Raw genomic sequence first — 14,078 nt, 5'->3', positions numbered from 1 at the left:
GGGTCAAAGGGATCAATGGGGTCAATGGGGGTCAATGGGGCAATGGGGGGCACTAGGGCTTTGGGGGTCAAAGGGGATCAGTGGGGTCAATGGGGGCAGTAAGTCAATGGGGTCAATGGGGGTCAAGGGGGTCAATGGAGGCAATGGGGTCAATGGGGGGCAATGGGGCAGGATATGGGGGCACTAGGGGCTTTGGGGTCAATGGGGGGCAATGGGGTCAATGGGGGCAGTGGGGGGCAATGGGGGCAATGGGGCAGGATATGGGGGCACTAGGGGCTTTGGGGGTCAAAGGGTTCAGTGGGGTCAATGGGGCGATGGGGGTCAATGGAGGCAATGGGGGCGATGGGGCAGAATATGGGGGCACGTGGGACTTTGGGGTCCATGGGGGTCAATGGGGTCAATGGGGGGCAATGGGGTTCAATGGGGTCAATGGGGGGCAATGGGGCGATGGGGCAGAATATGGAGGGCACTAGGGGCTTTGGGGGTCAATGGGGGGTCAGTGGGGGTCAATGGGGTCAATGGGGGTCAATAGGGCAGGATATGGGGGCAACTGGAGCAATGGGGGGGTAATAGGGGTCATGGCACCCCACCCCTTGACCTCTGACCCCAGTATCCCCCCAGGCCGCAGCCCCTTTTGCTCCCCCAGTCCCTGCCTGGCCCCAGCCACTGGTATCGGGGGGGGACATGGGGGGCACCCTGGGGGGGATGACCCCTGACCCCGAGCCTGACCCCGAGCCTGACCCCGGGGAGCTGGCAGCTGCCCGCGCCGCCGTCCATGCCATGGACCCCCGGGAGCTCCTGCAGCAGGACGAGGAGGGTGACACGTGAGTTGGGGACAACCTGGGGGGGGGGGGGGGGCATGGGGGCGATGGGAGGGTCAATAGGATCAATGGGGGTCAATAGGGCAAGAAGGGTGGGGGGAAATAGGGCCTATGGAGGGGTCTATAGGGGTCTTGGGGGTCAACAGGGTCAATGGGAGATCAATGGGGGTCAAGGGGGCAAGAGGTGGGGGCAAGAGGGCCCATGGGGGGTCTATAGGGGTCTTGGGGGTCAACAGGGTCAATGGGAGATCAATAGGGGTCAAGGGGGCAAGAGGTGGGGAAATAGGGCCTATGGAGGGGTCTATAGGGGTCTTGGGGGTCAACAGGGTCAATGGGAGATCAATGGGGTCAAGGGGCAAGAAGTGGGGGCAAGAGGGCCCATGGGGGGGTCTATAGGGGTCTTGGGGGTCAACAGGGTCAATGGGAGATCAATGGGGTCAAGGGGGCAAGAAGTGGGGGCAAGAGGGCCCATGGGGGGGGTCTATAGGGGTCTTGGGGTCATGGAGAGTCAATGGGGGGACAATGGGGTCAATGGGGCAAGATATGGGGGCAATAGGGCCCATGGGGGTCTATAGGGGTCAAGGAGAGTCAATGGGGGGACAATGGGGTCAATGGGGCAAGAGGTGGGGGCAAGAGGGCCCATGGGGGGGGTCTATAGGGGTCTTGGGGTCAACAGGGTCAATGGGAGATCAATAGGGGTCAAGAGGTGGGGGCAAGAGGGGTCTATAGGGGTCTTGGGGTCATGGAGAGTCAATGGGGGGGACAATGGGGTCAATGGGGCAAGATATGGGGGCAATAGGGCCCATGGGGGTCTATAGGGGTCAAGGAGAGTCAATGGGGGGGACAATGGGGTCAATGGAGCAAGAGGTGGGGGCAAGAGGGCCCATGGGGGGGTCTATAGGGGTCTTAGGGGTCAACAGGGTCAATGGGAGACCAATAGGGGTCAAGGGGGCAAGAGGTGAGGGCAAAAGGGTCCATGGGGGGTCTATGGGGCCCATGGGGTGGTCAAAGGGGTCAAGGGGGCAGGATGTGGGGCAAGAGGGGCCATGAGGGTTCAATGGAGGCCACGGGGGATCAAGAGGGTCAATGGGGGTCAATGGGGTTAACGGGGGTCAATGGGGTGAACGAGGGGTCAACGGGGTCAACGGGGGTCAACGGGGTCAACGGGGGTCAACGGGGCAAGAGATGTGGGGCAAGAGATGTGGGGCAAGAGATGTGGGGCAATAAGGGTGACGGGAAGTCAAGGGGGTAAGTGGTGATGGGAGGGGTCAATGGGGCAAGAAACGGGCTTACAAGTCCTGGGGGGGGGGTAGTTATGGGTGCGGGGTTACCTGGGGGTGGGGTTGGGGTCCCCTGACCCCCAACCCCCTCCCCAGGCTGCTGCACGTGCTGTGTGCGGGGGGGCTGCGGGCCCCGGCCCGGGCGGCCGCTGAGGCCTTCAAGGTGTTGGGGCAGTTGGAGCTGCGCGAGCACCGTGGGAAGGTAAGGGGGTGGGGAGGGGGTGATAAGGGGGTGATAAGGGGTGATAACGGGGTGATAAGGGGGTGATCATGGGGTTCGGGGGTAATAACGGGGTAATAACAGGGTAATAAGGGGGTGATAACGGGGTTGTGGGGGTGAACGGGGAATAACGGGGTGATAAGGGGGTGATCATGGGGTTCAGGGGGTAATAAGGGGGTAATAAGGGGGTTGTGGGGGTGAACGGGGTAATAACAGGGTAATAACGGGGTGGTAAGGGGGTTCTGGGGTAATAACGGGGTAATAACAGGGTAATAAGGGGGTAATAACGGGGTTGTGGGGGTGAACGGGGTAATAACGGGGTGATAAGGGGGTGATAAGGGGGTGATAATGGGGTTCGGGGTAATAACGGGGTAATAAGGGGGTAATAAGGGGGTTGTGGGGGTGAACGGGGTAATAACAGGGTAATAACGGGGTGGTAAGGGGGCTCTGGGGGTAATAACGGGGGTAATAACAGGGTAATAAGGGGGTGATAACGGGGTTGTGGGAGTGAACGGGGTAATAACGGGGTGATAAGGGGTAACAAGGGGGTTCAGGGGGTAATAACGGGTAATAACAGGGTAATAACGGGGTAATAACGGGGTTGTGGGGGTGAACGGGGTAATAACGGGGGTAATAACGGGGTAATAACGGGGTGATAAGGCAGTGATAATGGGGTTCGGGGGGGTAATAACGGGGTAATAACAGGGTAATAAGGGGGTGTGGGGGTGAACGGGGTAATAACGGGGTAATAACGGGGTGATAAGGCAGTGATAAGGGGGTGATCATGGGGTTCTGGGGGTAATAACGGGGTAATAAGGGGTAATAACGGGGTTGTGGGGTGAACGGGGTAATAACAGGGTAATAACGGGGTGGTAAGGGGGTTCTGGGGGTAATAACGGGGTAATAACAGGGTAATAAGGGGGTAATAACGGGGTTGTGGGGGTGAACGGGGTAATAACGGGGTGATAAGTGGGTGATAAGGGGGTGATCATGGGGTTCGGGGGTAATAACGGGGTAGAACGGGGTAATAAGGGGGTAATAAGGGGTTGTGGGGGTGAACGGGGTAATAACGGGGTGATAACGGGGTTGTGGGGGTGAACGGGGTAATAACGGGGTAATAACGGGGTGATAAGGGGGTGATAAGTGGGTAAAAATGGGGTTCTGGGGGTAGTAATGGGGTAATAACAGGGTAATAAGGGGGTAATAACGGGGTTGTGGGGGTGAACGGGGTAATAACGGGGTGATAAGGGGGTAACAAGGGGGTTCAGGGGTAATAACGGGGTAATAACAGGGTAATAACGGGGTAATAACGGGGTTGTGGGGGTGAACGGGGTAATAACGGGGTAATAACGGGGTAATAACGGGGTGGTAAGGGGGTTCTGGGGGTAATAACGGGGTAATAACAGGGTAATAAGGGGGTAATAACGGGGTTGTGGGGGTGAACAGGGTAATAACGGGGTGATAAGGGGTGGTAAGGGGGTGATCATGGGGTTCTGGGGGTAATAACGGGGTAATAACAGGGTAATAAGGGGTTGTGGGGTGAACGGGGTAATAACGGGGTGATAACGGGGTGATAAGGGGTTCTGGGGGTAATAACGGGGTAATAACAGGGTAATAAGGGGGTGATAACGGGGTTGTGGGGGTGAACGGGGAATAACGGGGTGATAAGGGGTGATAAGTGGGTAAAAATGGGGTTCTGGGGGTAGTAATGGGGTAATAACAGGGTAATAAGGGGGTAATAACGGGGTTGTGGGGGTGAACGGGGTAATAACGGGGTGATAAGGGGTAACAATGGGGTAATAACGGGGTAATAACGGGGTAAACGGGGTGGTAAGGGGGTGATCATGGGGTTCTGGGGGTAATAACGGGGTAATAACAGGGTAATAAGGGGTGATAATGGGGTAATAACGGGTTGTGGGGGTGAACGGGTAATAACGGGGTGATAACGGGGTGATAAGGGGTGATAATGGGGTTCTGGGGTAATAACGGGGTAATAACAGGGTAATAAGGGGTAATAACGGGGTAATAACGGGGTTGTGGGGGTGAACAGGATAATAACGGGGTGATAAGGGGTAATAAGGGGGTTGTGGGGTGAACGGGTAATAACGGGGTAATAACGGGGTGATAAGTGGGTGATAGGGGGTGATAATGGGGTTCTGGTGGTAGTAATGGGGTAATAACAGGGTAATAACGGGGTAATAAGGGGTTGTGGGGTGAACGGGGTAATAATGGGGTGATAAGGGGTGATCATGGGGTTCTGGGGTAATAACGGGGTACAACGGGGTAATAACGGGGTAATAACGGGGTAATAACGGGTAACAACGGGTTTATGGGGTAATAACGGGTAATAACGGGTAATAACGGGGAACAGTGGTGTAATAACGGGTCTATGGGGTAATGACGGGTTTATGGGGCAATAACGGGGTACAACGGGATAATAACGGAGTAATAACGGGGTAACAACGGGTTTATGGGGTAATAACGGTGTAATAACGGGGTAATAACGGTTTATGGGGTAATAACAGTGTAATAACGGGTAATAACGGGGTACAACGGGGTAATAACGGGTAACAACGGGTTTATGGGGTAATAACGGGTACAACGGGGTAATAACGGGGTAACAACGGGTTTATGGGGTAATAACGGGTACAACGGGTAATAACGGGGTAACAACGGGTTTATGGGGTAATAACGGTGTAATAACGGTGTAATAACGGGGGAACAGTGGGGTAATAACGGGTCTATGGGGTAATGACGGGTTTATGGGGCAATAACGGGGTACAACGGAGTAATAACGGGGTAACAACGGGTTTATGGGGTAATAACGGTGTAATAACGGTGTAATAACGGTGTAATAACGGGTTTATGGGGTAATAACGGGGTAATAACGGGGTAATAAGGGGGGAACAGTGAGGTAATAACGGGTCTATGGGGTAATGACGGGTTTATGGGGCAATAACGGGGTACAACGGGGTAATAACGGGGTAACAACGGGTTTATGGGGTAATAACGGTGTAATAACGGTGTAATAACGGTGTAATAACGGGTTTATGGGGTAATAACGGTGTAATAACGGTGTAATAACGGGGAACAGTGAGGTAATAACGGGTCTATGGGGTAATGACGGGTTTATGGGGCAATAACGGGGTACAACGGGGTAATAACGAGGTAATAACGGGGTAACAACGGGTCTATGAGGTAATGACGGGTTTATGGGGTAATAACGGGGTACAACGGGGTAATAACGAGGTAATAACGGGTTTATGGGGTAATAACGGGGTAATAACGGTGTAATAACGGGGTAACAACGGGTTTATGGGGTAATAACGGTGTAATAACGGTGTAATAACGGTGTAATAACGGGTTTATGGGGTAATAACAGTGTAATAACGGGGTAATAACGGGGTACAACGGGGTAATAACGGGGCATGACCGGGGGGATCAGGGGTCTGGGGGTGCGGGGTGACCTCTGACCCCTGCCCTTCCCCCCCACACCCCGCTGCTGGTGGCGGCGGCGGCGGCGGCTCCGGGGGTGGTCGGGGACCTCCTGACCCTCGGGGCCGACCCCGACGCCGCCGACCACCGGGGCCGCACCGCGCTGCACCTCGCCGCCACCTACGGCCTCCCCCGCGTCCTCCAGGTGGGACCCCAACACCCCCCCTGGGGACCCAGGGGTCCGGGTGGCACCCCAAAACCCACCATAGGGACCCAGGGGTCCATGAGGGACCCCAAAACCCCCCACAGGGACCCAGGCTCCATAAGGGACCCCAAAACCCGCCCGTGGGGACCCAGGGGTCCAGGTGGAACCCCAAAACCCCCCACAGGGACCCAGGGGTCCATGAGGGACCCCAAAAACCCCCATAGGGACCCAGGCTCCATAAGGGACCCCAAAACCCCCCCGTGGGGACCCAGGGGTCCGGGTGGGACCCCAAAACCCACCATAGGGACCCAGGGGTCCATGAGGGACCCCAAAACCCAGCATGGGGACCCAGGGGTCCGGGTGGGACCCCAAAATCCCCCATAGGGACCCAGGTGTCCATGAGGGACCCCAAAACCCCCCCGTGGGGACACAGGGGTCCGGGTGGGACCCCAAAACCCCCCACAGGGACCCAGGGGTCCATGAGGGACCCCAAAACTCCCCATAGGGACCCAGGGGTCCATGAGGGACCCCAAAAACCCCCATAGGGACCCAGGCTCCATAATGGACCCCAAAACCCCCCATGGGGACCCAGGGGTCCATGAGGGACCCCAAAACCCCCCATGGGGACCCAAGGGTCCGGGTGGCACCCCAAAACCCCCCCGTGGGGACCCAAGGGTCCAGATGGCACCCCAAAACCCCCACAGGGACCCAGGCTCCATAAGGGACCCCAACACCCCCTGGGGACCCAAGGGTCCGGGTGGCACCCCAAAACCCCCCATAGGGACCCAGGGGTCCGGGAGGGACCCCAAAATCCCCCATAGGGACCCAGGTGTCCATGAGGGACCCCAAAACCCCCCCGTGGGGACCCAGGGGTCCATGAGGGACCCCAAAACCCCCCACAGGGACCCAGGCTCCATAATGGACCCCAAAACCCCCCATGGGGACCCAGGGGTCCATGAGGGACCCCAAAACCGACCACGGGGACACATGGATCCGGGTGGCACCCCAAAACCCCCCCGTGGGGATACAGGGGTCCGGGAGGGACCCCAAAAGCCCCCATGGGGACCCAGGCTCCATAAGGGACCCCAACACCCCCTGGGGACCCAAGGGTCCGGGTGGCACCCGAAAACCCCCATAGGGACCCAGGGGTCCGGGAGGGACCCCAAAACCCTCCCAAAAGGGACGCAGGTGTCCATGAGTGACCCCAAAACCCCCCGTGGGAACCCAGGGGTCCGGGTGGCACCCCAAAACCCACCATGGGGACCCAGGCATCCGGGTGGGACCCCAAAACCCCCCGTGGGGACCCAAATGTCCACGAGGGACCCCCCCCGGGACCCAGGTGTCTGGGAGGGACCCCAAAACCCCTCATGGGGACCCAGGGGTCCGGGTGCTCACCCCTCCCCCCCCCCTTTCCAGGCCGTGATGTCATCGGGGGTCCCCGTGAACGTGGAGGCCAGAAACTTCGAAGGTCAGAAAATTTGGGGGGCCCAGGGTGGGAGAGGGGGGTCGGGGGGGTCCTGGTTTTGGGGGGTCCATGGGGTGGGGTATTGGGGAGGGGTCTTGGGGAGTCCCAAATTTGGGGGTTGGGCCTAAGGGGGTCTCAATTGAGGGATCCCAAATTTGGGGGTCCCTGGTTTTGGGGGGCTCCCTGGGGGGTCCCAGTTGAGGGGTCCCCCATTTGGGGGGGTCTTGGGGTCCCTGGTTTGGGGGGTTCCTGGGGAGGGTCCCAGTTGAGGGGTCCCCAATTTGGGGGAGTCTTGGGGGTCCCTGGTTTGGGGGGGTTCCTGGGGGTCCCAGTTGAGGGGTCCCCAATTTGGGGGGGGTCTTGGGGGTCCCTGGTTTGGGGGGTTCCTGGGGGGTCCCAGTTGAGGGGTCCCCAATTTTGGGGGGAGTCTTGGGGGTTCCATGGGGGGGTCTTGGGGTCCCTGGTTTGGGGGTCCCCGGCAGGGCGTCCCAGTTCAGGGGTCCCAAATTTGGGGGGGGGTCTTGGGGTCCCTGCTTTGGGGGAGTCCGGGGCGATCCCCATTTTGGGGCAGCTCTGGTGGTGGGGGGTCCCCATTTTGGGGGTGTCCCTATTTGTGGGGGTGTGGTTCCCCAATTGGGGGTCCTGGGTGGGGGCTTAAATTGGGGGGGCTGTACTTCAGGGGGTGTCCCTGGGAGGGTCCCCAATTTCAGGGGACCCTATTTTGGGGGGTGGGGTGTTTCCCATGCTGACACCCCCCCATTTTGTCTCTCCCCCTCCCCCCTTCCAGGCCAGACCCCTCTGCACTGTGCCGTCCTATCCCATAATGCCTCACTGCGTGCGGGTGGTAACCCCGGGGGGGTGTCCGGGGGGGGTCCCCCAAATTCGACCCCCCAAGAACGGCTCCTCTGCGTCGAGTTGCTGCTGCGTATGGGGGCCGACTGCGGCAGCCAGGTACCCGGATGTCTGGGTCCCTCGGGGGGGGGTCGATGGGGTGGGGGGACCCCCCCTTGAAGCCTGGGTCCCTCGGGGGGGGTCGATGGGGTGGGGGACCCCCCCTTGAAGCCGGGGTTCCCCCCGCAGGACATGAAGAGCAGCCAGACCGTGCTGCACTTGGCCGTGAGGGGGGGGAACCTGGCCTTGACCCACCTCCTCCTCCGTCAACCCGGGGTGGCCCCTCGCCTCGTCAACATGAAGGTAACGAGGCACTTATGGGGCACCTATGGGGCTTGGGGGGTGACCTATGGGGCCCTATGGGGGAATTAGGGGTCTAGGGGTTCTATGGGGGGTCTTTGGGGAGCTATGGGGTTTGGAGGTGTCTGTGGGGCTCTATAGGGCACCTATGGGTCCCTAGGTGGACTTTGGGGGCCTATGGTGGATCTATGGGGAGTTGGAGGTGTCTTTGGGGCAGCTATGGGGCTTGGGGGTGACCTATGGGGCCCTATGGGGGAATTAGGGGTCTAGGGGTTCTATAGGGGTCTTTGGGGAGCTGAGGGGGCTTTGGGGCGTCCGTGGTGGATCTAAGGGGGTTGGAGGTGTCTTTGGGGCACCTATGGGGCTTGGGGGTGACCTATGGGGCCCTATGGGGAATTAGGGGTCTAGGGGTTCTATAGGGGTCTTTGGGGAGCTAGGGGGCTTTGGGGGTCCGTGGTGGATCTAAGGGGGTTGGAGGTGTCTTTGGGGCACCTATGGGGCTTGGGGTGACCTATGGGGCCCTATGGGGAATTAGGGGTCTAGGGGTTCTATAGGGGTCTTTGGGGAGCTAGGGGGCTTTGGGGGTCCGTGGTGGATCTAGGGGGTTGGAGGTGTCTTTGGGGCACCTATGGGGCTTGGGGGTGACCTATGGGGCCCTATGGGGGAATTATGGGGTCTAGGGGGTTCTATGGGGGGTCTTTGGGGAGCTATGGGGTTTGGAGGTGTCTGTGGGGCTCTATAGGGCACCTATGGGTCCCTAGGTGGACTTTGGGGGCCTATGGTGGATCTATGGGGAGTTGGAGGTGTCTTTGGGGGAGCTATGGGGCTTGGGGGTGACCTATGGGGCCTATGGGGAATTAGGGGTCTAGGGGTTCTATAGGGGTCTTTGGGGAGCTAGGGGGGCTTTGGGGGTCCGTGGTGGATCTAAGGGGGGTTGGAGGTGTCTTTGGGGCACCTATGGGGCTTGGGGGTGACCTATGGGGCCCTATGGGGGAATTATGGGGTCTAGGGGGTTCTATAGGGGTCTTTGGGGAGCTAGGGGGCTTTGGGGGTCCGTGGTGGATCTAAGGGGGGTTGGAGGTGTCTTTGGGGCACCTATGGGGCTTGGGGGTGACCTATGGGGCCCTATGGGGAATTAGGGGGTCTAGGGGGTTCTATAGGGGTCTTTGGGGAGCTAGGGGTTTGGAGGTGTCTGTGGGGCTCTATAGGGCACCTATGGGTCCCTAGGTGGACTTTGGGGGCCTATGGTGGATCTATGGGGAGTTGGAGGTGTCTATGGGAGAGTTGTGGGGTGGGATCTATGGGGCTCTATGGGTCTCCGTGGGGTTTTGGGGTGTCCATGATGGATCTAGGGGGTTTGGAGGTGCCCATGGTGGCTCTATGGGGAGCTCTCTAGGCCTATTTTGAGGTCCCTATGGGGCATCTATGGGGTTTGGAGGTACTTATGGGAGAGTTGTGGGGTGAGGTGGGATCTATGGGGCATCTATGGGGCTCTATGGGTCTCCGTGGGGTTTTGGGGTGTCCATGATGGATCTAGGGGGGGTTGAAGGTGCCTATGGTGGATCTATGGGGAGCTCTCTATGCCTATTTTGAGGTCCCTATGGGGCATCTATGGGGTTTGGAGGTACTTATGGGAGAGTTGTGGGGTGAGGTGGGATCTATGGGGCATCTATGGGGCTCTATGGGTCTCTGTGGGGTTTTGGGGTACCCTGGTCGATCTAGGGGGGTAGAAGGTGCCTATGGTGGATCTAGGGGGAGCTCTCTATGCCTATTTTGAGGTCCCTATGGGGCATCTATGGGGTTTGGAGGTACTTATGGGGGGTGGGAGGTCCCTATGGGGCATCTATGGGGCTCTATGGGTCTCTGTGGGGTTTTGGGGTACCCCTGGTCGATCTAGGGGGGGTTGAAGGTGCCTATGGTGGATCTATGGGGAGCTCTCTAGGCCTATTTTGAGGTCCCTATGGGGCATCTATGGGGTTTGGAGGTACTTATGGGGCATCTATGGGGCTCGGAGGTATCTATGGGGCAGGTGGGTCCCCTCACCCCCACCTCATGTCCCCCGTCCCCCCCCAGGCCCACGGCAACACCCCCCTGCACATGGCGGCGGCGCTGCCGGGGGGCCCGAGCCAGGAACCCCTCGTCCGGCTCCTCCTGGCCTGGGGGCCGACCCGGCGCCCGCAACCTGGAGCACGATCTGCCCCACGGCCTGCTGCCCCCCGGGCCCCCCGGAGAGCAGGTGCGACCCCCGGAGCCCCCCCAATCCACACCCCCGCCCCCAAAATCCCGCTGCTGCACCCCCAAAATCCCGCTGCTGCGCCCAAAAACCTGCATCTGCGCCCCCAAAATCCTGCTTCCGTGCCCCAAAATGCTGCTTTTATGCCCCAAAATAGCCCCGTTGCACCCCAAAATCGACCCTGGCACCCCAAATCCCGCTGCTGCACCCCAAAATCCTGCAGCTGTGCCCCAAAATAGCCCCATTGCACCCCAAAATCGACCCTGGCACCCCCAAATCTCGCTGCTGCACCCCAAAATCCCGCTGCTGCGCCCAAAACCTGCTTCTGCGCCCCAAAATCCTGCTTCCGCGCCCCAAAACGCTGCTTTTATGCCCCAAAATAGCCCCGTTGCACCCCAAAATCGACCCTGGCACCCCAAATCCCGCTGCTGCACCCCCAAAATCCTGCTGCTGCACCCCAAAATAGCCCCATTGTACCCCAAAATCGACCCTGCACCCCCAAATCCCGCTGCTGCACCCCAAAATCCTGCTGCTGTGCCCCAAAACGCTGCTTTTATGCTCCAAAATATCCCCGTTGCACCCCAAAATCGACCCTGGCACCCCCAAATCCCGCTGCTGCACCCCCAAAATCCTGCAGCTGCACCCCAAAATCCTGTTGTTGCACCCCAAAATCCCGCTGCTGCGCCCCAAAAACCTGCATCTGCGCCCCAAAATCCTGCTTCTGCGCCCCAAAACGCTGCTTTTATGCCCCAAAATAGCCCCGTTGCACCCCAAAAACGACCCTGGAACCCCAAATCCCGCTGCTGCACCCCAAAATCCTGCAGCTGCACCCCAAAATCATCCCACCCGAAATCCCGATTCTGTGTCCCAAAATAGCCCCATTGCACCCCAAAATCGACCCTGCACCCCCAAATCCCGCTGCTGCACCCCCAAAATCCCGCTGCTGCGCCCCAAAAACCTGCATCTGCGCCCCCAAAATCCTGCTTCCGCGCCCCAAAACGCTGCTTTTATGCCCCAAAATAGCCCCATTGCACCCCAAAATCGACCCTGGCACCCAAAATCCCGCTGCTGCACCCCCAAAATCCTGCTGCTGCACCCCAAAATAGCCCCATTGTACCCCAAAATCGACCCTGCACCCCAAATCCCGCTGCTGCACCCCAAAATCCTGCTGCTATGCCCCAAAAACCTGCATCTGCGCCCCAAAATCCTGCTTCTGCGCCCCAAAACGCTGCTTTTATGCCCCAAAATAGCCCCGTTGCACCCAAAATCGACCCTGGCACCCCCAAATCCCGCTGCTGCACCCCAAAATCCTGCAGCTGCACCCCAAAATCCTGTTGTTGCACCCCAAAATCCCGCTGCTGCACCCCAAAAACCTGCATCTGCGCCCCAAAATCCTGCTTCTGCACCCCAAAATGCTGCTTTTATGCCCCAAAATAGCCCCGTTGCACCCCAAAATCGACCCTGGCACCCCAAATCCTGCTGCTGCACCCCAAAATCCTGCTGCTGTGCCCCAAAATAGCCCCATTGCACCCCAAAATTGGGTCAACCCCCCCAGTTCTTTGCACCCCCCCAATATTTTGGGGTCTCCCCCCCACGTTTTTGGGGTGAAACCGCAGGATTTCGGGTTCGAACCCCCAGAATTTTTAGACACCCCCAAACTTTGCCGTCACCCAGCAGGATTTGGGGGTGAACCCCAAAATTTGGGGGACCCCCTTGACCGCCCCCTCCTCCCCCACAGCTCCGCCTCCTCCTCAAGAGCCGCCGCGGCGCCCGCCGCCCCTCCCCCACCTCCTAGGGGCAGAAGTGACGTCAGAGGGGTGGGGCCTCATGGAGATGACATCAGAGGGGTGGACGGGGGGGGGGATGCTCCCTCCCCTTTCTAGGGACACCCCATATTGGGGGTACCCCAAAACATCCCCACTCCTGGAGGGACCCCGACATCCGGGCCCCTCCCCCCCAAATTAATTTTTCTTGATTTCCATGAAATCGCTGAATTTAGGGGGTGGAGGGGGGGCGGAGCTTCACAGAAGGGCTCCGCCCCCACCCTCACCCCCACCCCCCCATTTCCGGGAAATGAGTCTCTGAACCACATTGGTTTTTGGGGGGGGGGGGGTAAAAAAAAAAGGGGTGCGGGCCCCGCCCCCCCCTTTTTTCCCCTCCCCCCTTTAGGGGCGCTGCCCCTTTAAGAGTGACCCGGGGGGGTGGGGCTACTGTGTAGCTCCGCCCCTCCCGAAATACCCCTCCCCCCCCCAAGGTTTCATTAATTTGGGGGGTGGGGGGGAGGGGGATGATGAACGTGGTGCCCCCCAAATTGGGGGGGGCCGGAGGAGGGACCCCAAATTGGGGGAAGGATGAGCCTCAAAATGGGGGGATTTTGCCCCAAAATGGGGTGGGAGACCCTGAACTGGGGGGAAACTGGTTTGGACTGGAAAAGGAGGGGGCGGGGGGCGGGCGTGTCCCCCTCCCCCGAAATAAACCTTGTTGATTGGCTGATGTGAGCAGCGTCATTTGGGGGGGGGGATCCCCCAAAAGGCACCGAGGAATCTGGGAAGCCCCCCCCCCCCTTAACACACAGACCCAGGTAAGCTCCTCCCCCTCCGAAGGGGCGGGGTTTATTAGGGGTGGGGCTTGTGTTGAGGGCGTGGCTTGTTGGGGGCGGGGTTTTGTTGGGGGCGTGGTCTCACCGCCCCCCTCAGACCAGCTCCCCTGGAGGGTGACGCGAGGATGCGGGGGCCACCTGGGGGAGGGGAGGGGTGAGGAGGGGCCCAGGCATCCGGGGACCCCCACCCCCACCCCCAAAATCCTCAGGGGACCCAGGCTTCCGGGGACCCCCCACCCCCATAACCTCAGGGGACCCCCCAAGCTCAAGGGACCCCGGCATCCAGAGACCCCCCCCCCCCCATAACCTCAGGTGACCCAGGCATTTGGGGACCCTCCCCCACCCTCAGAGGACCCTCCCCCACCCTTAGGGGGACCCAGGCATCCGGGGACCCCCCATCACCTCCTCGTAGCCCCCCACTCGGCCACGTCCTCGTAGGGGTGGAAGTCACCTGGGTGACAGCGGAGGAAGGGGGAGGGGTGAGTGTGGGGGAGGGGCAGAGGGGACACCCCCCCCTCCCCAATACTCACCCACGGCGGGCTCCCACGGCAGGGGGTCGCTGGGGGTCGCCCATGACCCCGTAGAGCTCAGCTTGGGGAGGGGGGACATCTTTGAGACCCCGGGGGGGA

The 14,078-nt window shown here is 59.8% G+C and overlaps 2 protein-coding genes across 2 annotated transcripts in view; one reads left to right on the top strand and one right to left on the bottom strand.

The window, feature by feature from the left end:
- The first annotated feature begins 624 nt into the window (after nt 1-624).
- Nucleotides 625-12,645, top strand: NFKBID (NFKB inhibitor delta). Its single transcript, XM_072848176.1, is given in 9 exon segments — nt 625-824; nt 2,198-2,303; nt 5,815-5,961; nt 7,378-7,429; nt 8,214-8,377; nt 8,507-8,620; nt 10,691-10,782; nt 10,784-10,853; nt 12,589-12,645. Coding segments are annotated over 9 exon segments (942 nt in total). The 5' UTR covers nt 625-684.
- Nucleotides 12,646-13,848: 1,203 nt separating this feature from the next.
- The window catches only part of NPHS1 (NPHS1 adhesion molecule, nephrin), a 38,164-nt gene continuing 37,934 nt past the window's right edge, over nt 13,849-14,078 (bottom strand). Inside the window, 2 exon segments of the mRNA XM_072848175.1 lie at nt 13,849-13,900; nt 13,980-14,040. Coding sequence (XP_072704276.1) covers nt 13,897-13,900; nt 13,980-14,040 — 65 coding nt within the window. The 3' untranslated portion in view covers nt 13,849-13,896.

This window comes from Ciconia boyciana, chromosome 30, assembly GCF_034638445.1.
Source record: "Ciconia boyciana chromosome 30, ASM3463844v1, whole genome shotgun sequence".
In the NCBI taxonomy this organism is placed as follows: Eukaryota; Metazoa; Chordata; class Aves; order Ciconiiformes; family Ciconiidae; genus Ciconia; species Ciconia boyciana.
This window is presented reverse-complemented; position numbering and strand designations above follow the sequence as displayed.